This window comes from Pristiophorus japonicus, chromosome 12, assembly GCF_044704955.1.
Source record: "Pristiophorus japonicus isolate sPriJap1 chromosome 12, sPriJap1.hap1, whole genome shotgun sequence".
NCBI classification, from domain to species: domain Eukaryota; kingdom Metazoa; phylum Chordata; class Chondrichthyes; family Pristiophoridae; genus Pristiophorus; species Pristiophorus japonicus.
In genome coordinates this window covers 36,173,633-36,196,647 of record NC_091988.1, presented here as the reverse complement: position 1 = coordinate 36,196,647, position 23,015 = coordinate 36,173,633, and the positions used below count along the sequence as shown (strand labels likewise).

Genomic DNA, 23,015 nt, shown 5'->3' with positions numbered 1-23,015 from the left:
TTTAGTTTCCCCTATGAATGGAAATATCCTCTCTGCATCCACCTTGTCGAGCTCCCTCATTATCTTATATGTTTCGATTAGGTCACCTCTCATTTTTCTGAACTCCAGTGTGTATAGGCCCACTCTACTCAACCTGTCCTCATAAGTCAACCCTCTCATCTCTGGAATCAACCTAGTGAACCTTCTCTGAACAGCCTCCAATGCAAGCATATCCTTCCTTAAATACGGAGATCAAAACTGTACGCAGTACTCCAGGTGTGGCCTCACCAATACCCTATACAGTTGTAGCAGGACTTCTCTGATTTTATACTTTTACCCCCTTGCAATAAAGGCCAGCATTCCATTTGCCTTCCTAATTACTTGCTGTACCTGCATACCAACTTTTTGTGTTTCATACACAAGGACCCCCAGGTCTCTCTGTACTGCAACACTTTGCAATTTTTCTCCATTTAAATTATAATTTGCTTTTCTATTATTTCTGCCAAAGTGGATAACCTCACATTTTCCCACAGTATACTCCATCTGCCAAATGTTTGCCCACTCACTTAGCCTGTCTATATCCCTTTGCATATTTTTTTGTATCCTTCTCACAATTTGCTTTCCCAACCATCTTTGTATCATCAGCAAACGTGGCTACATTACACTTGGTCCCTTCATCGAAGTCATTAATATAGACTGTAAATAGTTGAGGACCTAGCACCAAACCCTGCGGCACCCCACTAGTCACTGTTTGCCAACCGGAAAATGAGCCATTTATCCCGACTGTCTGTTTTCTGTTAGTTAGCCAATCCTCTATCCATGCTAATATATTACCCTCAACCCCGTGAGCTTTTAGCTTGTGCAGTAACCTCTTATATGGCACCTTATCGAATGCCTCTGGAAATTCAAATACACCACATCCACTGATTCCCCCTTATCCACCCTGCTCATTACATCCTCAAAGAACTCCAGCAAATTTGTCAAACATGATTTCCCTTTCATAAAACCATGCTGACTCTGCTTGATTAAATCATGCTTTTCCAAATGTCCCACTACTGCTTCCTTAATAATGGACTCCAGCATTTTTCCAACAACAGATGTTAGGCTAACTGGTCTATAGTTTCCTGCTGTTTTTCTGCCTCCTTTTTTAAATAGGTGCTTTACATTTACGGTTTTCCAATATGCTGGGTCCGCCCCAGAATCCAGGGAATTTTGGTAGATTGCAACTAATGCAGCCACTATCTCTGCAGCCACTTCTCTTAAGACCCTAGGATGTAAAGCATCAGGTCCAGGGGACTTGTCCGTCTTTAGTCCCATTATTTTACCTTGTACTACTTCATTAGTGATAGTGATTGTATTAAGTTCCTCCCTACCTATAGCTCCTTGATTATCCACTATTGGGATGTTTTTTGTGTCTTCTACTGTGAAGACCGATGCAAAATATTTGTTCAACGTTTCTGCTATTTCCCTGTTCTCCATTATTAATTCCCCAATCTCATCCTCCAGGGGACCAACATTTACTTTGTAATGTACCCTTTGTGTCACTTAGACTGCACTATATCAATTTCTACTTCCTATATGTTTACAAATATAGAGATTCACTTTTAATTGTCCATTAACCTACACAAACTAGCTTACAATAGATCCAAAGAGCTCAACAAAAATAAAACCTAAAGTTAAACAGGCATCCTGCGACTTCACATTTGAAGAGGAAAATTAAAATCAGCCGCCCATCTTTCTGGTGCAAACTCAGTATAAGATCTCCGAATTTCATGTGCTGCACTGGAATTATGCCAGGTGCCATATTGAATTGTGCGACTTTTAGCCATTCTGGGCAGCTGCCTGAAAGCTACAGAGGCCTAATAAATATATGCATATTAGAATCTAGCACCTGGTTAAGGACCTTTTGGTAAAATTGTACATATGGGAGTGCTGTATTTGTTCATTCTAAAACCTGCCCACAAATCCTTGGCGACAATAATCAGTAAGGAGATTGATCAGTGCTATTTAAATGGATCCTCGGCTGCCTTCAGCTAAATCTCTGGTTAGTTGTTTTAGGCTGCTTGTGGACTTTTAGGCCTCTCTCTGGCTGTGTTGGCTCCTCTGGCTGAGTTCAAAAATTGTGGAGAGGTTTTTTTAAAGCTGCAGGACAATCTCTGTCCAGGCGCTTGTGCATAAAGTTATGCTGCCAATTTAGGCATGCTGCTTGGTCTGCCGTTGGGACTAGAGGATGAGGGGGAGGAAGAGCAGCAGATCAGAATGCAGAGAACTGCAGCTACTGGGAGAAGAAGGCGGAGGAGGATGGGCACACGAGCCCTTACACCATGTGAATGTACAGGACCAAAACATCTCTTCTCCAGTTAACTGAGGAGCGGTGTCTTCAGCAGCTCAGCTTCAGCAGAGAGCCTGTGAAGAGCTATGTCGCTTTGTCACCTGTTGTAGTACCAACTGCAGCCCAACACCAGGCATACACTTCATTGCCTGTGGCTCTGAAGGTAATTTTGGCCCTGAATTTCTACACCTCAGGCTCATTTCAGGCAGAAACACGTGACAAAACAATATCAGTCCATTTGCACTGTATTGCTGCATTAAGTAGGTCATTAATGTGCTTTTCATTAAGCAAAATAAATTCATCACTTTTTCCATGGAGGCAACAAAATAATGTTAGAAATAGCCAAGTTTCCGGTATCTCTGGTCACTTTAAATAATCAGGTTCGAGTACAAACCAATATGGTGGGTATGTTGTGTTTAATCAGAGTTTAAGACAGAATATAACACACTAGTTATACACACTAGCAAAAACATACGATCGTGACAAGTAGCTGATACCAATCCGATCGGATAGACGGTTGACACACTTGAGCAATTCTATCCCTTTCGTCTAGAACTTTTCCTTCTCTCTCTCTCTTCCGTCTGTGAGATCCTTCTCTCTCTCTCTCTCTCTTTCTCTCTCTCACTATTCCGTCTATGAGTACAAGCTTTCGGGTGGTCACTTTTATTGTACTTTTAGGGATGGGCAAAACTGGGATATTGAAAAGACCTTTTGACCTACAGAGGTTCCCCTAAAACCTTGCTATGCAATGCTGAATCGTGTTCTTTGTTTCGATTCTGAATCAAGAACCCGCCCTAAAGATGTCTTACGATTTTGACTACTTGTCATTGTTTATACCTTCCCAGGGTTTCCTTCCTGTGGAATTCCTTTCATCTCCCACTGACCCTATTCTCTTGGGTACAATCAATACAAGGCCTAGTCCTCTACCCTTTGAACTATGAGGCCCAATATAGAGATTTCTCACTCTAACCGGTCGTTAACTTCTTTACGATGTAGCAAACTGTCTGTGTTTATGCTAAATCCTACCATCTGCCTTCCATTATCTTCGCAAGCAGTTCTATTAAGCTAACTTCAAATCCTACCTTAGCATTATACATAAAATACATAAACAAGGTTCAAGTCTTAACTTAAAAACAGCAGATAATAGCTTAGCAACAGGGAGATTGTATATAGTACAAAGAAGCTATACCATCCACAGGAAACTAAGACATTAGCATTTCTAAGCATCAATCTGATCCAAAGAGACGTTTCGTCTGCAATCCGAACACAATCATTTAAACACAGCATTTTTCGCATCACAGTTTTAATTGCATAACTATATATATTTTTAGGCATCTTTGGTTTCTAACAGAAGACAGAGCTGTGGCCTCGCCCGGATATCAGGCTTCCCCCAGGTGCTGGGCACAACAAGAACCCACAGTATACATCAACAGGAAGGTCTTCCACACACTCAACATTCAGTTGGTGTGTCACATCATGCAGGTGTGTGCCTAGTTTCCTGGCAGTTGTCATGATGCCAATTCTCAGTCCCCTCTCTCTTCCTCCAAGAACATCGGGTGTCAGGTTTGCTGCTTGTAGCAAAGGATATCTTCTGACCATGTGGCTCATGACATCTGTCAGGAACCTGATTACATACGCAAAGGGCACTACAATCAGAGCCGTGTCTCTACCAGAGCTTTGAGTGAACAATCAGCCTCTGGAAACAGAGTTCTGCTGCCTGGGTAGGTCTGGATTTGTCCTGCAATATAGCTATCAGAGTTTCCAGATTCTTTGTCCATTCCTGCATGCTCCTTAACTTTGCCCTGCAAAGAGCTCAACTCTTAGAGCCACCTGAGGTGGAAGTGGAGATGTAAGAGCAGGAAAAACAGTAGGAGACCGAGGAATATCAAGGGCACCAATCCTGACAAATGCCACAGCTTTACGGCAGAAAATCATTGAAAAACGTTTTGGTTGAATCATTTCTGCCTCCCTGCAACAACAATCCTCCAAATGAATGCCCTCAACTTAATCACCAGCATGTGTATTGCTGTCACTTCACTAGGCATAGTCAAATAAACAGCAATCCAAAGAAACAGCGCACATCAGAAAACTGATTCCAAACCATTCATTTTTCATTTGGGAACAAAGTTATTCTAAATGCTGAAGGTCATCCTTTGCAAACCCTGAGAACCTGTCTTAAACACTCTTTTGCCTAATCTAGTGCTAGAAAGCGAGAATGTCCTTGAGGAGTCAAAGACAGAATCTATTTGGTTGGAGTTAAGAAATAATACAATAGCTGTTACGCTACTTTGTATATTTTATAGGCCACAAAATAGTGAGGAGATAGAGGAGCAGATTTGCAGGGAAACATAGAAACATTGAAAATAGGTGCAGGAATAGGTTATTCGACCCTTTGAGCGTGCACCACCATTCAATATGATCAAGGCTAATCATGCAACTTCAGTACCCCATTCCTGCTTTCTCTCCATACCCCTTGATCTCTTTAGCCGTAAGGCCCACATCTAACTCCCTTTTGAATATATCTAACGAACTGGCCTCAACAACGTTCTGTGGTAGAGAATTCCACAGGTTCACAATTCCCTGAGTGAAGAAGTTTCTCCTCATCTCGGTCCTAAATGGCTTACCCCTTATCCTTAGACTGTGACCCCTGGTTTCTGGACTTCCCCAACATCGGGAACATTCTTCCTGCATCTAACCTGTCCAATCCCATCAGAATTTTATATGTTTCTATGAGATTCCCTCTCATTCATTCTTTTAAATTCCAGTGAATATAAGCCTAGTCGATCCAGTCTTTCTTCGTATGTCAATCCTACCATCCCAGGAGTCAATCTGGTGAATCTTCGCTGTACTCCCTCAATAGCAAGAATGTCCTTCCTCAGATTAAGAGACAAAAACTGTACACAATATTCAAGATGTGGCCTCACCAAAACCCTCTACAACTGCAGTAAGACCTCCCTGCTCCTATACTCAAAACCTCTCGCTATGAAGGCCAACATGCCATTTGCCTTCTTCACCGCCTGCTGTACCTGCATGGCAACTTTCAATGATTGATGTACCATGATACCCAGGTCTCGTTGCACCTCCCCTTTTCCTAATCTGTCGCCATTCAGCCTTCCTGTTTTTGCCACCATATACTGTAGATAAATGTGAGAAAAGAGGTGCATGAACTATAGAGTAGTGATAATCGGAGGCTTTACCTTCATTTTGAATGGGGGAGTGATTGTCTTGAGAGCAGAAAGGAGGAGAAATTTCTGAAGTGTGTTCAAGAGAACGTTCTTGATAGGTATGTTTTCTTTCCAACGAGGAAGAAGGCATTGCTGGGGAATGAAGTGGGTCAAGTGGAGAATGTCACAGTGAGGAAGCATCTCAGGAATAGTGATGATAGTATCATAACGTTTAGATCAGTTATGGAGAATAACAAGGAGTAATCTGGAATAAAAATACTTAACTGGAGGAAATGTTGGAACCCAGAGCCATAATGACAGGAGTCTAATCTTCCACTGAAGCTATCAGAACAGTCACCAAAGGCTCCACAACTGAGGGCCCTGCTGCAGTTTGAATGGAGGTGACCGCACGCTCCATGGTTGACTGCATTAATTTCATACCTTTCACAATGACTGACCACAAGTTGGAGATTTACTTCTCCATACTGTCTGATATTGTTGGCAGGCAGTCCAATGCAATGAGAAGTTGGTGGTGCACAATCATCAGTCTGCTGCTATAGGCTGGGCCCATGAAGTCAACCTTTGTGCCGTCTGCAGCAGTGTGAGTTTGCAGCTTGCAATCTGGCAAGCTGGCTCCTGGGTCGTCCTCTCCCTCTGTCTGTGCTCCTGTGCACCAGTGCTCGATGAATCTCCAATACAGACCATTCTAACTGACTCTAAGCTACATGGGGTGCCAGTTTCTGAGCTGACGTCTGCAAGGATAAAATCGTGTGGCAGTATATCAGAAGCTGTTCTCTCCTTCCTCTGCTGCAGCATGGCATTGTAGTTTTAGCCATATCTGCTCTCAGCAGATCTGGTCTCCAGTCATTGTGGTTAATCCTTGCAACAGACCAAGACCTCGTTCTGCCCGGCCACCACACATTAAAAAAATCCACAAACAAGCGTCTTCCACCCTTCAGGATGTAGTTCGGGATCCGGAATATCATTGAAACACCCATGAACTCATCCGCTTCCGGCGTGAAAGCAAGTCATCCTCGTTTCGAGGGACTGCTTATGTTGATCTGTTCTCAATAGCATTTATCTATTTAATGAAGAGAAATTGCTGCTATATAGTTTGTGTAAATCAATCTTTTGTTCCCTCTACACAAATCACTCATCACATCCAAAATATTTTTGGTTATACCTACAGATTATTTTTATGAAATTATATCCATCAACTGGCTACTATGAAAGCAGATCTACTTAGCCATTAGCAACTTTTAAATCGTTGAGTACAGTGATAATATAATAGCAAACCAAGAGCATTCGTCCCAAGCTTTTTGTTGGAAATGTGAATGTTGTTCACATTTTAATGTTTTTACTATTTACAGGAGTCCTATTCTCTTATGCATGCTAATGGATAGTAATTGTGAACATTCAAAATGTAGCCTGTCATACATGCAGTTCTGATGCCTTCTGCTTCACAATTAAAATATTCCCTACCCACTCAGGCCCATGAAATCTGCTTGGAGAGGCGAAAACCACATAAAAATTCAAGGCCAATTGGGGTGGGTGCGGAATGTGGAAAATTACTAACTGGTCCCCCTCCAAGACGATTGAAACTGGTCAAGAGGGGATAAATTGGGCGTTCACTTTAAAAAGTTGGAAAAATTAGCGGCAGGCTCCACTTCTTTCCTGAAGTAGAAGAGGCAGCAGGCCTCCCGATGAATGCCTCCTGCAGCTGCCGGTGTTTTCGGCCGGCGATGGTGCAGGGGGCGGAACCGAAGTTCTGGTCTGGGGTGATGCACACTCCGATGACGTCACGATCTCCAGGCGAGTGCTTATTGCACCCCCCCCCCCCCGGAGGCGTTAATGAGAGGCGCTGAGGACGACAATTTTTAGGCCAAGGTGACCATACCGTTAAAAGAAAAAAATTGAACTGAAATATGATTGGGGCTAAATTTGTTACGGCCCATTTTTGGGTGCATTATTGACGGTTCGTTTCCAGCACACACCCAAACCAGGGGGTCTGAGCCATTATGGAAATTGGGCTTTGGGGCCTCATTATAATAGTCACAGTGAGCTGCTGGCATCTGCCATGCCTCCAGAGACAGCTCGACTGTGTAGCCGGATGGAATTTGGGTCTCGTCATCAGCAGTCATCATCATCATAGGCAGTCGAGGAAGACTTGCTTCCACTCTTACCATGAGTTCTTAAGTGGCTGTACAGTCCAAAAGGAGAACCACAATCTCTGTCACAGGTGGGACAGATAGTCGTTGAGGGAAGGGGTGGGAAGGACTGGTTTGCCGCACGCTCTTTCCACTGCCTGCGCTTGATTTCTGCATGCTCTCGGAGACGAGACTCGAGGTGCTCAGCACTTCCTCCACTTAGGGCAGTCTTTGGCCAGGTGTCAGTGGGGATGTTACACTTTATCAGGAAGGCTTTGAGGGTGTCCTTGTAATGTTTCCGCTGCCCACCTTTGGCTCATTTGCCGTGAAGGAGTTCCAAGTAAAGCGCTTGTTTTGGGAGTCTCGTGTCTGGCTTGCAGTAGCCCTCATGTAAATCCTGGAAGGGGGCGGAATGGAGGAGGAGAATGGGAGGCAGGTGTGATTGCAGACTGGTAATGGCCTGCAGTAGTGTTCTGGAGCTGGGAGGAGTACTCTTGCTACTCGTGGCTCCACATTAAACAAAGTTTTTTGTGGCCCATGGTTAGGCCGCAGCAGACTCCTGAAATCCTGCGTGTAGCAGGCTTTGTGCCGACTGTACTCAGCATTCACAAATTTCTCCAATGGGTCCTTAAACAGATCTTAGGTTCTTTATTACATATACAAGTGCCAATGCTCAAATAAAGGCCTCGATGAATTTAGCAGTCGCCCAATACATGTGCCAATCTGGCCGTTGCATTGTTAAATCAGTCAAAGTTGCACCCATTTCACGCCCGTAAAACGGGGCCAACAATGCTGAATTTCTCCCCTAATGAAACCTTTTCAGTTACTGAGATAAGTTATGTGTACCACTTCAAAAGGGGGATTTTAAAATTGCAACCAAATATGACACAATTAAATAATTTTATTTGCTTATCTTCAAAGAAGGATGATGTACTAAATAATGTATAATTTTTTATACTTTAGGATCAGAGTCGCATGTCACAGACTTATAAATCACCACATCTTTACAAATCTGATCCTCGTGTTCATTATGCTCAGCAGCATTTCCTTGGCAGCAGAAGACCCTATCCGTAATCATTCCTTTCGGAATAACGTAAGTAGATGGCATACAAAGATATTTTACTTTAAATGGTTGCAAGTATTACAGTTCTTCTAAATGTTGAATTTCCAATATACGCTTCAGTGATACACACTTGAGCTGCTGATTTTACTTGACAAAAATTAGTCTCGTGCTCATAAATGATTTGGACTATTGCACACTTTTAAACCAACACAGGGGAGTTGTGTAGTATCTTAGTGGCACTGAATTTCCCTCTTCAATAACCATACCTCAATGAAACTCAGTGCCTTCAAGAGAGAAGAGGAAAAATTGACCAAAAAAAAACTTACAAAAATGCTCTTGAGAAGGGGAATTAATATATTGTGGAAGAATGAATCCCCCTTTAAATACTGGACTATTTACATATGCATTGTCCCTTTACGAGGTGTGTTACTGACATTTCTGATGTGTGACAGTTGAAAGTCGCTGATTTGGATTCTTTCTTGCTTCGCGTAGATTGAGTAGGCCCGTTTAAATTTCAGGTGGAAGGCCAGCTCCAGGAATCACCTCTCATCACCAAGCCACAGGAAGGTCAGCACTTCTTTGGTGAGGTTTAGGAATGATCTGTCGATGCACAAGCCATTGGGCAGGTAGTCTCACACCAGTCTCACCTACTCGACAATGAAGTAGCAGTATGACCCATCATTGGCATGCAGCATGGCCATTGTATTCCAACTGTGTCTGCAGGCAAAGCTAGAGGCAGCCCATGAAGTGGATGTGTGCAGGCGCAATGTGCAAATGTGAAGTTGTTTTCTCCTGGGTTGCTGGCAGCAGTGCCCAGGAGATCAATCTTCCATTTTGCAAGATTCCTGGACAATCCAGTAAGATTAGCAATCCTAGTGGCAATGAGGCTATATAAGTGACCACAAATTGGGCTAGATTCCTGCTCTTGATTGCTATCCAGCAGCTACTGCTGCAAGTACAAATGGTGTGGACCCTGGATGAGTATTGAACTAGGTTTGGCTGGAGAATTGCCAACTCTGGTTGGAGGTAGTCCTGGTTTGATCATGTGATGCTTGATCATGTGACATCTGATCACATGTCACTGATCGCATTGCATCTGATCACGTGACACTTTTCACATTTGCCAATGTTATTGCATTTACTTTGTACATATTGAGTCCCTGTAGTTGAGTATCTTTGCTTGCGGTTTTGCGCCACCAGCTGTTATGTAAGAAGTACAGGAACAGGAGGCCACCCCACGAACAGGCGAAGAAAGTTCACAGGCGCAAACCACAAGTGCAAATGCGAAGTGCGAACTTTAATTTTCTCACGAGTATCTAGCAGGAGTGTCTGGGAGATACATCTTCCATTCCTGGAGACTCCTGGGAAGGTTGGCAATGGCAACCTGACCCTAGCTCTGAACTCTACTCACTGATCTATGATAGAGAGAAAGAACATCACCCAGGGTTCTTGCTCCGGATTAATAGCCAGTGACCCTTGCATAGAAAGAGGGAACATTAGCAGGGGTTCTTGCTCATGCTCAGTATGAGCTGACCCCCATAACAAGGTCTCTGTCTCATTTCCTGAGCCCTTGAACAGGATGTTCACCCCCCAAAAGATTCTTCCCTCCCTATTTCTCCAACAGCATCTGTTTCTATGCCCCATTTTTCTTTTCTCTTCAATCTATAAGCTTTAGTGATGCTGAAATAAAGTTAGACTAAAATGAGGAGTTTGTTTATTAGAGATGGACTCCTGCATATGTGCACATTAATTATGTCAGTATTCTCAACCTTTTTGTGGCCAGATCCCATTGGGAAATTTCAACTGGTAGCCTGAAAATGGGCATGAGCAGTTGAAAATCTGAAGGCACCTTGATCTCCCCATCGACATTCAAGGTTGCCTGTTGCAATTTCGAGGTAGGCCTGTAAATAGGCCAGTAGCACACCTTACTTTTTCAGGCAGGGGGCTAGTTACATATGCAAATTGGGGTCCTATGCTGGCTGTAGGAGCACAGTTAAAATTTTCTGATACAAATGGACAGAGCTTGCACAGCACAGGCTCCACCCATTTGAACCGGGTGGTGAGCAGCCTAGTTAACGGTCCTTAAATGAAATTTTTGTGGGGTCAGGAAGATCAGGAGCGCACCTCCTGGCTCCACAAAAATAATGTGGCTTATTTCTATCCCATGGTCAGCCTCTCCAAGATTGGTTCCTCACCTCTGGCCCATGTCTCAATGCAGGGGACAGCTAATTTCCTACCCCCTCAGAACTGGCGAGCGACAGCAGTGTGCCTGTTTAGCACTTGCAGATCGGCAGTTACATTTAAATAATATAAGTGAAACGGAACATGGTTTGGGCCCTCCCAACATTGACTTCGGGTGGGTGTGGCTGCAACTTCAGAACCATTTTGGATGGAAGTCAAAAATCCAATCCGCATCCACCCTTTAAAACTTGTTCAAGCCACCAAAACTTGTCATAACCTGTCGCGCCCCTCCAGCTATGGGTACTGATATGGTGTATCTACAAATATTGAGCTGGAATTTCCTGGATCATACTTTTGCAGAAATTATATTGAAATTTATGCCAGTTTCTGCACCGATCTTGCCAATAGGAACTTCCATCTAAATTTCCTGTGGAACCCTTTGCCTATGCCGGCACGTAAATACCGGTGTTAAACAAACGCAAATGCAGCTTCACCAATAGGGGAAATATATCCGACTACTGTCTTCTGCCATAGCGCCTCACTCTCAGACCCTCTTGCATCTGCTGCTCCTGTTCTCTTGCATTATTATGCAGAACAGAGGTATGTTCATTGGGAAGGCTATTCCAATTGCTTCGTCCTTCTGAATGCATGGAGGGTGGGTAGGGGACTAAAGGGGGTGAAAGTTGGTTACGCCCTGTTTGGGGGCGCTAACCAAGCCGGGGCGCAAAATTAGGGTTACTCCCTCTCACAATATCGCACGTTCCACTTCCTGTTGAGGCGGTGTCCGGGGTGCAGCGCAATGTGACTTATCCGCGTAGCGCTGACCTGTTTCAACACCCCTCCCCTTCTGTTACAAGGGAGGTCGGCTGCGAACTCTGCAGGCCCTTTGATGGCCTCCCCTGGGCCACCAGGGCTGGGTGGTGCCATGGCCGCAACCTGGCATGCAAACGGAGTGCGGGGCTGCACAATGGCAGCCCAGACCATTCGACAGCAGAGCAGAACGGGTCGACCGGTGAGCCAGACGGAAAAAAAATGACAGCACACGACGCAATGCACCTCCCGTTTAACTTCAACCTTGGGGGCGGAGGTCGGCACGGTTCGCGACCCGCGAGGCTGGCACGGGCAATTTCCATCGTGGGGCGGAAAGGGGTCGGCACACACAGCGATGACACCATCATCTGAGGCGCGGCGACCCAGGGCGCTACTAGCGAGGTGCGGCGCTACTGTGTTCGCACTTCTGCGCAATTTTGCAGGAGCCGGTAGACCACCTCTTCCCCTCCTCTCCCTCCCCCCCCCCCCCCCCACAATTTTAATTGGGGAGGCAATTAAAATCATTAGTGGTTTGTTTACAGCTACTTAACAATGCTTTTTCCCCAGCTTTTTGAATTTGACGGGTCGCCCACCAGTTTTCCGCTGTGCCTTGACCTTATCAGTGAAGCTGAGGTCAGTGGCCACTGTTTCAGCTGATGAGTTGACAGCTTCAAATGTCAAGTCAAAGCTCCCAGCGGATTGAGAAATGTTCCCTTCGGCACTAGCTTCTCTAAACTTCATTTCCACTACAGATTCAGAATGCTGTAAGTCTTTATCCAGTCTCCATCCAGTCTGACCTCATTACCTCTCCCACCATTGACAGATCACTTCTGTCATTTCTACTTCATCTGCCATCTATTCCATCAGCATCGTGCCCTTTATCCTCTCTCACCTTGGTCCTCACCACAGTCAGCCGCAGCACTCAACAGCGCCAGGCACACCAGCAGCACCAACAACACCAACTTCTCTGCAATCACCTGATGCACAGGACAGAGGGAATTAGCACCCGGCCACACTGCTGTCCAGGACACCAGGGATGGCCTCACTATGGCCAGATTGATTTCACTTGACGCTGCACACCCTGTCTGCCACATGATGCACCAGGTTGGCACCACCTTACACCAACAACATAAAGCATCCCTACAATGCCCAAGCCATTCCTTTCACACTCACCACCATTGCAGGGGATACCGTTATGTCTCACCATTCACTGCAACTCACTAAGTCACTTCCAAAGGTTGACACAAGTCTGTCCTAGAACACAAACTGTTGAAAATAAAGATTTCAATGTTTGACACCACATTGACAGAAACTTTACATGGACATTTCCTAAAACACACATATGCCTACCCTTGTGTGTTGTTAGTTGGTATGATTGAAATAGGATGAGGGTGTGTGTGAGGGATGGCTAGTGAGATGGGGAAGTGATAATATAGATAGAGAGGGATGGGTGCAGGTGCAAGGTAAGCTGGTGTAAGGATGTGCAGGAGTAGGGTCGGGAAAGCAGAGCGATGGGGATGTGATGAGTGGCACAGCAGGATGAGGTCGAGTGTAACGTTTCGTGATCTACTGAGATCATTGAAACATTTGCACCATGCAACCTGGTCCTCCTGATGATATCCCTGCTTGTGTCCTCCTGTGCAATGTGCAACCAGGCTGCGTTGGTCTCCTGGGGAGGTCTCTTTTGCCCATTGGAAGGGAAAAGAACCTCCCTGAGTGCTGTGACTCCTTCAATAACCATATGGAGGAAGTCATGGGAGAGCCTGGGTGCAGCCCTGCACCTTTGTGTAGTGCTTGTCGGTGTTTGCAGCACCTCAATGCTGTAAAACACTGACAGCACAAATGTCAAAATAAATTTGTGAATGGTCCCTTTAAGGAAACCGGCTGATGACACGTCATAAAATAATATCATCAGACCCGCTGCTTTCAATTGGCCAGGAAACACGTTAGGTGGACTTAACAAGTCCCATCAGGGAAAATCATTGTACACAGCGGGCTAGCGCCAGCAGCGAGGCTGGGACTCACCACCAACATCGCCCGCCGTCGACCCGCCGAGATTTGTAAACTCCAGCCCTTTATTTCGGAATATAAATTTGATTTATTTCTGTTTCTCAGTATTTTTTGTTCTCAGTATATCTGGATTTTACTTTTGGTAGAATATGATTTTTTTAAATCTATTCATTCTTGGAATGTCAGCATTGCTGGCAAGGCTAGCATTTATTGCCCATCTCTAATTACTCTGAGAAGGTGGTGGTGGGTCTTCTTGAACTGCTGGAGTCCATGTGGTGAAAGTGCTCTCACAGTGCTATTAGGTAGGGAGTGTCAGGATTTTGACCCAGCGACGATTAAGGAATGGCAATATATATCTAAGTCAGGATGGTGTGTGACTTGGAGGGGAACTTGGAAGTAATGGTGTTTCAATGCACCTGCTGCCCTTGTCTTGGTGGTGGAGGTCAGTGGATTTGGAAGGTGCTGCTGATGAATCCTTGGTGAGATGCTGCAGTGCATCCTGTAGATAGTACACACTGCAGCCACTGTACACCAATGGTGGTGGCCATTTAGGCTAGTGCATGAGGTGCTGTTCAAGACGATGGAGTCGAGTTTCTTACGTGTTGTTGCAGCTGCACCCATCCAGGCAAATGGAGAGTATTCCATCACACTTATGAATTGTTCCTTGTAGATGGTAGAGAGGCTTTGTGGAGTCAAGAGGTGAACCACTTATAACAGAATACCCAGCCTCTGACTTGCTGTAGTAGCTATGGTATTTATGTGGCTGGTCCAATTTAGTTTCTCATCATTGGTCACTCCAGGATGTTGATCATGGGAAACATGACAATGGTAATGCCATTGAATGTTGAGGGGAGGTGGTTAGGCTCTCTCTTGTTGGAGATGGTCATTGCCTGGAACTTGTGCAGCTCAAATGTTACTTCCCCAAATCAGCCCAAGCCGGAATGTTGTCCAGGTCTAACTGCATGCAGGCATGGACTGCTTTATTATTTGAGAAATTGTGAATGGAGCTGAATGCTGCTCAATCATCAGCAAATAGCCCCACTCTGATCTTACAATGGAGGAAAGATAATTGATGAACAGCTGAAGATAGTTGAACTTAGGACATTACCCTGAGGAGCTCCTGCAGCGATGTCATGGAGCTGAGATGATTGGCCTTCAACAACCACAACCATCTTAACTTTGTGCCAGATATGACTCCAGCCATTGGAGAGTTTTTGCTGTGATCCCGATTAACTTCAATTTTACTGAGGCTTTTGGTGCCACTGTCAGTTGAATGCTGACTTGATGTCAAGTGTAGTCATTCTCAGCTCACCTCTGGAATTCAGCTCTTGTGTCCCTATTTGGATCAAGGCTGTAATGAAGTCTGGAGCCGCATGGTCCAAGAAGAACTCAAACTGAGGATCGGTGAGCGTGTTATTGATGAGTAAGTGTAAGTACATGGAAACTAAAATCGGGCAGAATGTAAAACGGATGGCCAATCTTATCACATTAGTTTCCCACCAAGTGGGCTGGGTTAAAATTCCCCCCAATGTCTCAATGTAGATGACAGATCCGATATGGACAACAGTTACAACATTTTTTATCAAGATAAATACGCAGTGTTGAGTATATTACACCTGGCAGATGTATTGAATAAATGAGATGAGTAATTGGATTTAATGAAAAATTATTAATTTGTTTCCATAATTTTCTTAATCATAAATATATTAGAAGTGGATTATAGATTCACAGAATTATATATAAATAACAAGTCATTTTCTTTTCCAAGACCGCTTCTTGAGGTAAAGTGAATGGCAATGGGTGTATCTTTTATGGTGATGAAACATTCAACAAATCAAGGTTGTTGGCAATCTATATATTAATTTCTGATTACTTTGGTGACCTCTGTTATGAGATAATAAATGCATTAATTATGTTTTAAGAGGTTTGCTTTCTGATGTCCATGAACTACTTTCCTTTCAGCAATTTCCAATTTCCACATTGTTCTGAACATTTATATTCTGCCTTACAGATTCTTGGTTACTTTGACTATGCTTTTACTGCCATCTTTACTGTTGAAATCCTGTTCAAGGTAATACACTGTTTGCTTCTCCTGCCTTAATGAAAGACTTGTGTAAAGCCAAATGTTTAAATTATTTGCTTACTTTACAGATCCTAGGCTATGCAGATTATGTCTTCACTAGTATGTTTACATTTGAAATCGTACTAAAGGTAACAAAGGTCCAAGATTGCCGTGTGTGATACTTCTTGGCACCAAAATCACATGATATAGGTGACTGCATGGTGCACCTATTCTGGGCAGTGTTTTTGCACTGAATGACACACCTAATCCACTACTATGAACTCCATCATTGGCCAGTTTAAATCATTGGCTAGTGTAAATCATGTAGTTGTGATTCTTTCAATCTGTATACTTTAATAAAAGTCTACGGGCTGAAGGCAAATAATTACGGTAATGATGCATGACATTTTCCAATTTCTCTTTCTCAAGCACAATATCTTTCATTTAATTGCATAACAAATCAGATCAGAAACTTTTGTTCAATTAGAGGTCTCAAGAAAAATAAATGGAGAATCAACCCTGGGTCAATCATTTACATTTCTGAATTTTTGCTGATTCTATAAGAATGTAACGATAATTTAATAAAATATCAAGAAAATAAAACAATTTAATCTTTAATAGATATTGTACTATTGGCATTTACTTCTGTCGTACTGTCCATTAAATCAGTATAATATTTGCTGCATGTACATGTTTTACACAAGAACCTGCTTTGAGTGCATAAAAAGGGACAGCCCTAAGTTATAACCCCCTTCTAGCAGCAGTGCTGTTTGGACAGGGAGCTCAGAGCTCTGTGCATGTGTACTTAAATGCATGTAGAAGGCTTCAATCACTACTCTAATGTTTTTTTTATACTTAAGTTGGTCAACTCTTTTCTAACATCAGAAACAAACAGGAGTTCCAGTAAACTACCTGGGCACTTTTAAACTTAAAAATTTAAAGTTGGCTTTTCATTGGATGCAGCTACACTGTTTGAAGCTGAAGTCACACTTCCTTCTTGAGCTTGTCTCACACTGTTTCGGATAACTATCGGGATGTAATTTGATATTAACTGAAATTATACTACAGATACTGTGTTGCCACAAGAAAGCCACTTTGAACTGATGCAAAATCTGCAGTGTAACTGGATCTTAATCAGATATTGGGGCCGAAATTCTGCTTCCCGATTAAAAACTTCCGCCCGCTGGAAAGCGCCAGCCACGCGGTGGTGTCGAGTGGCCGCCAATTTTTAGTCGAATGGCCGCCGCTCCCGAAATTATCCGGCGGTCCCCACTTCTGCACTGCTGCTGCTGAACTCTCCTAAGTGCGTCATCAAAGGGCGCACTGCCGTGTCCTGCCCCGCAAGCAAAATTCACCTGAGAAAATCTTCCGGCCACCGCTCGGTGCCCCCGACAGTTTTTTCTGTCGGTGCACTGTGTTTGCAGTGTGTGTAAAATGGCGGTGCAGCTGCCATTATAGGGGAGGGCACACTGTCATGGCTGCCATCTTATTTTTTTTGTCGGCTGACTGCCAGAGAGACGTGGTGACGCACCAGTGTGATGGCATCATCAGCGCTACGCCGATGACTGACGGCGTTGGACACTCCGCCCGCCCCACTTACACCCCTCTTATGATGAACACTTCGTTCCCGCCCCCACTTCCACCCCCATTATGATCGACTTCCACCCAGCTCGATAAAAAATGATAAAGAGTTGACTTTCGCAAGATGGGCCACTGCATCGATTGCGGCAGCCAAAATGCAAGAAAAACAGTAGGTGTGACTCGTTTCCGGCGGGGGTGAATTTCGGCCCCAATGACTCTAAACTGATGCAAAATATGCAAATGAATGTGCAGAGATCAACCTGACAGCCCAAACTTTATACAGGAAGAGATGTATCCGTCCAAACATTCAACTAACATAGGAAATTAATGGAGAAAATTGAAGCTGCAGGCTTTTATATTGTTATGGTGATAAAGTGATTAACTGTTGTGCAATTAAATGGGAGATACTGTATGCAACTAAAATCAGCTTAGAGTGGCATGGTAAAGGTATCTATATACCTTTCTCTAAATGCTTCTATTAAGTAATAGTAAGATTTCACTGAAATGCCTAACCTAATGTACTTCATTACATGCAGCTAGGCAAAAGAGATACAACATTTATTAAATTAAATGTTTATAACATAACATTCATATAATTGGAGAGAAATACTTTTGAAAACCAACTGTTCTGCTGACACAAATTCCAGCTATCAAATAATATCCATGGGATCATGAACAGAACAAGGGTCAAATCTGGCCCTATATTTCATTCATCTACTTAATGGGTAAACTTGCAAAGCCATTGGGGAGAGTTCTCTCCCCTTTGTCCTTTAGTGTTTTAATTTGTTCCAAATTGTATACACCAAAGGTGTGCACGATTCTGTATGCTGTCACAAACTGCAGATTTAAGAAAGTCTTTCAAGATTGAGGCTATTGAACATTTTTAAAATAAATTAATGAATGCTTGACAAAATGGTTACATTTCCCTAATTTTCACAATGTTACTTTCCCCTTTAAATATGTAGAGAGACAGAGTGACATTCTTTCTCTTCTTGTGTCTCAATAATAAGCATTTTAGCTTTTCCTTGTGTGAGCATGATGGCTTTATTTAAGAATGGTGACTTTCTCTACAATGGATCAGTGCCAGCATGACCAGGCCACAAAGACCACTGTGCTAAATTGTTGGTCATCTGCTTTCAGTATTTTTTAATGTCAACAATTTACAACCAAACAACTAACACCACAAATTGTATTGTGAAACTAAGTCTCTGTATCTGTACCGATAAAATGGTGAAGGCTCATGTTCAGGCCTGAAAAAACACCATGGGCTAGATTTTCCACTTTTTTTGCATGCTTAATGCCCACTTAACGCTGAACTGAGGTATAATTCCCATATATCGCCCATTTAGCCACAAAATGGAAACTGACGGGCATTTTTTGGAAACTTATCGCCGAGCGTTACTTTCCCCATGTGCATAATGCTGGGAAAAAATAATACCGCCCGTCTACTTTTTGGGGGCGGGATCATCAAAATGGGTGAAATCAAAGCCCATAATATCGCCCAGCGTTAATTTCCAAATGGAATTAATGCCGAGATTCAATAATACCGCCCGTCCCATTTTTCTTTGTCGTAAAGATCATATTTGCCGAAACCAGCGGCCATGAGATCGCCCAGCGTCACTTTCACCACCTTGCACACACATCACTCACAATATCGCTCGCCCAAAAAATCGCCCGGATAAAGTGGAACTAACCGGAACTAATCACAGCGTTATGGACGCCATGTTTTACATCACATGTCGCATCCTTTAAAAGGCTGCTGTGCTTCAACCTCAGGAGAGTTCGGATGTACTCTGCAGGTCGTTGGAGTTGATGTGAACATCTGTACAAACATCTTGACCATACTGTGACCGATTGAAATTTAATAGGTGTCTTCATCGGGACATTCATTGGTCACAAACAATCGGTGGAAAACAGAGAGCTATTGCAATGGGGCCTGTCCTTTCTCACCCTCTCTTGATGACCAATTACATGCTGCAGACTCGAGATGACTGAAGGTATGCTCCACAGCATTATGTGCCCAATGTAAGACATGCCAGACTGATGAGGAGGACCAGACGTTACACCCCCCCGTAAGTACAGGGACAAGTGGTCTTACCTCGACTTGCTCGACACCACCTGCCTTCGGAGAATGCGCTTCCACAAAGAGGTTATCACTGTGGTATGCCAGCTCATAAGGGGAGATCTGCAGCCTACCAGCACCATCAGTACTGCACTGTCCGTCGAGGTCAAAGTCACTGCGGCACTGTCGTTCTACGCATTGGGTTCTTTTCAGTCTCAGCTGGCGACATTTGTGGTCTGTCTCAGCATGCCACAGATTGCTGCATTAGACAGGTCACTGAAGCCCTGTACGCACACAGGAGGGACTTGGATCAACTTCCCTATGACCAGGGAGGCACAGAGTGAGAGGGCTCTAGGATTCTCCATAATTGCAAACTTCCCCAAGGTGCAGGGAGCAATAGACTGTACGCACATCACGATGCGGGCACCTTTTCAGGATGCAGAGGTTTTCAGGAACTGCAAGGGATTCCACTCCCTGAATGTCCAACTCGTTGTCGACCACCAGCAAATTATAATGGCAAATTATAATGTCAATGAGCGCTTTGCCTGAAAGAATGTTGGTGTTATTTACAAGGCTAACACATTGCTGGGTGTGCAGATCATACATCAGTGGTGGGCATCATCTTGGTGACAGTTAAAGTTTAAGTTGATTGAAGTCAAGTGTAATTATACCCTTTGATGTTAAGGAATCACCAGCATGTAACGGTGCAGCTATCTGAGCCAATGCACAACAAGGTTTTGTTAAATAAAAAGCATTTAAACCGAACAGTTGTCTGAAATCATAAGTATTTCTGTAAACCCCCCCCTCCCCCCGCTTCTCCTCCCCACCCCTTCCCCTTCCCCTCCTGACTCCAAGCCGCCTGGCCGAGGAACTCCTCAGGCGATGCTTCATTGGGGGGGGAGGGGGGGAATGACGGCCGAACCGCTGCTTGAACAGATACGGGAGAGGACGGTCCCGAGGTGGGAACGTGCTCCGAGCCAGAAGCAAGATGTTGCTGCTGGCTCTCATGTGGTTGGCAATGGGGGTGCGCCACCTTGGGGTGCAGTGCTGTGCTCCGGGACCACTGGGAGCCCTCTGCCACCAGTGTTCCTGGCTACCAGCTCCACGGCTTCCACCATCCCTTCCATATTATATCTTATTTGTTGGACAAAAACTAGGTGCCAACTATGTTCTTAGTGCTTAGTAGGCTTTGTGCTGCTGGTGAATCTCCCTCGTGCCTCCCAGAACAGCCAAATAAGCACACACCACAGCCACACATGCTTTCAGTTCCTCTCAGCTCCCTCTCTCTGTCTCCTCTTCTGCGCATGTCATGATGACCCTTGACCTCCTGAATCGCGGGAATCGAGCGTTGCCATGCCATTGCTAAGGACGGCGACACTTTACGGCAGAAGGTCAGAGAACTTTAGCGCTACCGCCCATTTCATATCGCTTGCGGTAACGCCCAATTTCAAAAATGTGACTCGGTGCTTTGAGAATGGGCGAGAAGCTGGCGATCTGAAAACCCATTTTTACTGCCCACGCCGGAAATAACGCCCATTTTTGGATGATATGCACAAAAGTGTAAAATCTAGCCCCATGAACCTTGGCCAGGAAATGATCCAGGTTTCCTATTTAGCAGAAAAGAAGTGTAACTGACCAATATTTACTTAAATGTGTCTGAAAATAAAAGTAAAGTCTGAGGTGTTCTTGTGGGAGAAAATTGCATAAATTTGTGTATAACTGCGGAATATAATACTTGAATCAGATATTAATGGTGTTAATGTTATTGAATCACAATGGACCATCCTTTATTGATATCGCGTAGATGTTTGAAGAGTAAACTTTGCAAATAGATGTTTGATCTGCAGTTATATTTTGACTGTTCTGACTCAATGGCCCTGATATTTATGGGGCGCAGGGAGAGATTGTTGGGGTAAGGAGAGGTGGGATGGTAGTGTAACAACTGGGAAACTCAAATTTACGAGTTTCTCGGAGGTGCTGCCATTAGGATTTAAATTTTTGGACTCCGTTTCCCGGCCGGCAGCCAGCCAGATTGAGGGAAGTACTTCTGCTCCTCCTGGCCCACAAGAGTGCTGTTGGATCCAGCTATTCTTACCTCCCTTCAGCTGCGGGTTTCCTGAGCCCTGGGAAACTCAGCCCGCAGCCATCTCACAGCTAAAAATACAGCTAAAATCTAATTAAAACCTCATTAAAATATTCAAATTAGGGACCCACCTCTGGAGTGAAAGTTAGTCGTCTACCCTCATTAAATTTGAAGTGGTGGTGGGTTGGGGTTGGGTTTCCCAATTTTGAATTAGCAACCCACTCGTCTCCTGCCCGCCCTGTACGGTTAAAATTCCCCCATTGAGAGTACTTTTCTAATTGTCTAAAATTAACATAATGAATGAACTGATAACATTTCTTTTAACATTATTTCAACTGGTATATTCAACAACACTGCATTTATACAGTGCCATTATGTAGTAAAACGTCCCAAGATGTTTCACCGGAGTGTTCCCAGACATTTGACATTGAGCCACAGAGGAGATAGGGCATGAAAGAGGAATATTTTAAGGAGCATCTTAAAGGAAAGGAGAGAAGTGGAAAGGTTTTGGGAGGGAATTCCAGAGCTGAAGGCCTAGACAGCTGAAGGTACGACTGCCAATGGTGGAGTGAGGAAAAATTGGGGATTCTGGTCTTCATTTACCAGTGTTATTCTTTGTTGTTGTGTTGCATTCTGAAAGAAATTAATTGTTATAATTGTCGGGAGAGTTAATGAATGATACTGGATTGCAGATATTCAAACTCTTTATTTCCATTTTTACCTTTCCATGCTTTACTTCTTCAGATGATGACATATGGAGCATTTTTACACAAAGGTTCCTTTTGTAGAAATTATTTCAACTTGTTGGACATCCTGGTTGTGGGTGTGTCACTTATTTCTTTTGGAATTCAGTAAGTATCTGTTTTTATTAAATGAACACCAGCAATTGTAGAATATGCTAACTTTACAGTGTATCATGCAAAAATACAATGGGCTATTTATTTTTTCGATCGGTAATTTTTACCATAAGCTAAAAACATCAGGTCTATAAATTGACTTAGTTTATTAAAACTTTGAATAAATAATAATTAAACCTAGTTCCATATAAAAGTTAATTACCCTTTATGAAGTACAATAAAGGAATGGTGAGTGACATGGATATTGATCAAAACTTAGAGAAGCATTTTTTTCCGACTTGAAAATTAAATAAATACTGCATGATATTACACTTCACAAAGCTCTGTGAAGCAACTTGAATGATTCTTTCTCCATATATATATTACACCTGCATGCATTCTCATTATGTCCACATTTATAATGGAACTGCTGATGTAATTGACCTTCCTCCCAGTGAAGCCACTCTACCACCTTGGTTTTGGGTATACCAGCTCCTCAGCCTGTGCTGTAGAAAAACTGCTATATTTCAACTAATTACTTTTCTGCTTTCCAAATCGCATACATTTTGCTATTTAACTTTCAATCCATTATATATTAAAAATATTAATGGGGGGTAATTTTAACCAACTCTCTGGGCAGGAAATGCATGGGATCGGGTAAAGCGCCAGTTTTATACCCCGTCCAATATTACTCTCCATTGACTC

The 23,015-nt window shown here is 43.6% G+C and overlaps 1 protein-coding gene across 1 annotated transcript in view; it reads left to right on the top strand.

The window, feature by feature from the left end:
- cacna1db (calcium channel, voltage-dependent, L type, alpha 1D subunit, b) overlaps positions 1-23,015 on the top strand; it is a 760,213-nt gene that overhangs the window by 482,728 nt on the left and 254,470 nt on the right. Inside the window, exons 20-22 of the mRNA XM_070894765.1 lie at positions 8,586-8,715; positions 15,698-15,757; positions 22,219-22,325. Coding sequence (XP_070750866.1) covers positions 8,586-8,715; positions 15,698-15,757; positions 22,219-22,325 — 297 coding nt within the window. The remainder of the gene's footprint in view (positions 1-8,585; positions 8,716-15,697; positions 15,758-22,218; positions 22,326-23,015) is intronic.